Source organism: Stegastes partitus, unplaced genomic scaffold (assembly GCF_000690725.1).
Source record: "Stegastes partitus isolate 25-593 unplaced genomic scaffold, Stegastes_partitus-1.0.2 Scaffold2371, whole genome shotgun sequence".
In the NCBI taxonomy this organism is placed as follows: domain Eukaryota; kingdom Metazoa; phylum Chordata; class Actinopteri; family Pomacentridae; genus Stegastes; species Stegastes partitus.
In genome coordinates this window covers 1-2,055 of record NW_007580102.1, presented here as the reverse complement: position 1 = coordinate 2,055, position 2,055 = coordinate 1, and the positions used below count along the sequence as shown (strand labels likewise).

Here is a 2,055-nt window from a genome sequence, read left to right as displayed (position 1 = left end):
GCGTTGTCATTGACATCAGAGATCTGTAAGGTGAGAGTGACGCTGCTGGAGAGGGAGGGCACTCCCTCATCAGAGCAGGTCACACTGATGTTATATTCAGAGGCTCTCTCTCTGTCTAAATCACTGTCTGTCACTAAACTGTAGAAATTATTTTCTGTAGACTTCAAAGAGAACGGAATATTTTCATTTATTGTGCATTTGACTTTGCCATTCTCACCGTCGTCTATGTCTTGAATATTAATTATTGTTATGACAGTCTGGCTTTTGACATCTTCAGATATAATATTTGTTTCCGACATTACACTAATTAGGGGATAATTGTCATTAATGTCTGTAATGTCAACTATTACTTTGCATGTGTCTGTTAGACCGCCGTCGTCACTTGCACGTAAATTGATTTGATAATTTCGTGACTTCTCATAGTCTATATTTCCAATTAATCTAACTTCGCCAGTATGTTCATTTACTTCAAACAAATGTCTGACATTATCTAAAGTGTTTCTGATGGAGTATGTTATTCTTCCATTCGATCCATGATCAGCATCTGACGCACTAACTGTCGTCACTACTGTTCCTTTTGGTGAATTTTCTGCAACGGTGGCTTTATATACAGACTTTGTGAAAACAGGTGCATTATCATTGGCGTCTAACACCGTGATGAGGATTTGCATTGTTCCAGACATTTGAGGTTCTCCTCCATCGACTGCCGTTAGCACTAACGACAAATGTTCGCTTTTCTCTCTGTCAAGAGGCTGTTTTAAAATCATCTCCACGTTCCTCGAACCGTCTGCTTGATTATGTAGTTTCAAAGCAAAGTTATCAGTCGGTTTCAGGATGTAGGTTTGGAGACCATTTATTCCAACATCTAAATCCACCGCCCCTTCTAAATCAAATTTCGATCCGGTCACTGCAGACTCGCTTATTTTAAATCTAATATCGCCTTTCTCAAAGACGGGGGGGTTATCATTTATGTCTACGATCTCGACGATTATTCTGTAAAATTCAACGGGTTTTTCTAAGATAATTTGAAAGTGCATAGCACAAGGTACTGTCTGGCCGCAGAAGGTCTCTCTGTCTATTCTCTCTTTGATTAGGAGGACTCCCCTATCTTTATTCAGCTCAATATATTCTCTGCTATCACCAAAAAAGACACGAGCCTTGCGTGATTTCAGTCGTTCTACATCTAAACCCAAATCCTCTGCTATCCTTCCAACTACCGAGCCCACCGACATTTCCTCGTTAATGGAGTAGCTGACCTGCCCGAGCACAGGACTGACAAAAAGGACGGAGATGAAAAGCAGTACTTGCCGTCTCATTGTTCTCCTCGACACTATGGTACAAACAGAAACACGCCCTTTCTATTGGAATAAAATGCGTCAATGTAAAATCCAAGGAAAAGGCAGGAAGTCCGTGCTTAATCTCAAAGGAGCAAATGAAATAGTCCATACGAGAAAAAAACGTTTGAGTATCGACTCGGACTCGTCGTGCGCTCCGTCTAATATGCTCCTTTCTTCGCTGGCGTTTTAAATGGGGAGGCATGTTGGCAATATGCTGTTGCAGAGTAACATGCTGGACTACAGCGTCCCTAAGAGTACAAACTGCAAAACTGCAGGAAAAGTGTTTTAAAATAACCGGATGAATAGCAGACTCTGGAAGTTAAAAAATAAATAAAAACAAAATGAACCAGTCTATATTTTAAATGCGTATTTTATGTTGTTAAATGTGCTTAGATTGGACGAACAATATTATTAACTGAAAGCTGTTGCATGTATGTATTGTACCACAAGCGTAGAAAATTATATAAACCATTCCATGAACAGAAATAGTGAACAAAGACCATTTTCTCGACCAGCTCTGTTTCAGTGTGTTGTGCTGAAATGTGACATGTCAGTTTTACTAATGAACATTATGTTAACACATAACATGGCAACTAATTGCAAAAGAATGAGACATCATATATTGTAATATTCTAACCTCTAGAGGAGAGTCTGGTTCATCCAGGATGCTCTTCTCACTCTGCATCCGCTGCATCGTCCCTGTACAGCTCGGATCCAT

The 2,055-nt window shown here is 39.9% G+C and overlaps 1 protein-coding gene across 1 annotated transcript in view; it reads right to left on the bottom strand.

The window, feature by feature from the left end:
- LOC103374831 (protocadherin beta-14-like) overlaps nucleotides 1–1,316 on the bottom strand; it is a 2,182-nt gene extending 866 nt beyond the window's left edge. The window contains exon 1 of the mRNA XM_008304982.1: nucleotides 3–1,316. Coding sequence (XP_008303204.1) covers nucleotides 3–1,316 — 1,314 coding nt within the window. The remainder of the gene's footprint in view (nucleotides 1–2) is intronic.
- Nucleotides 1,317–2,055: the final 739 nt, after the last annotated feature.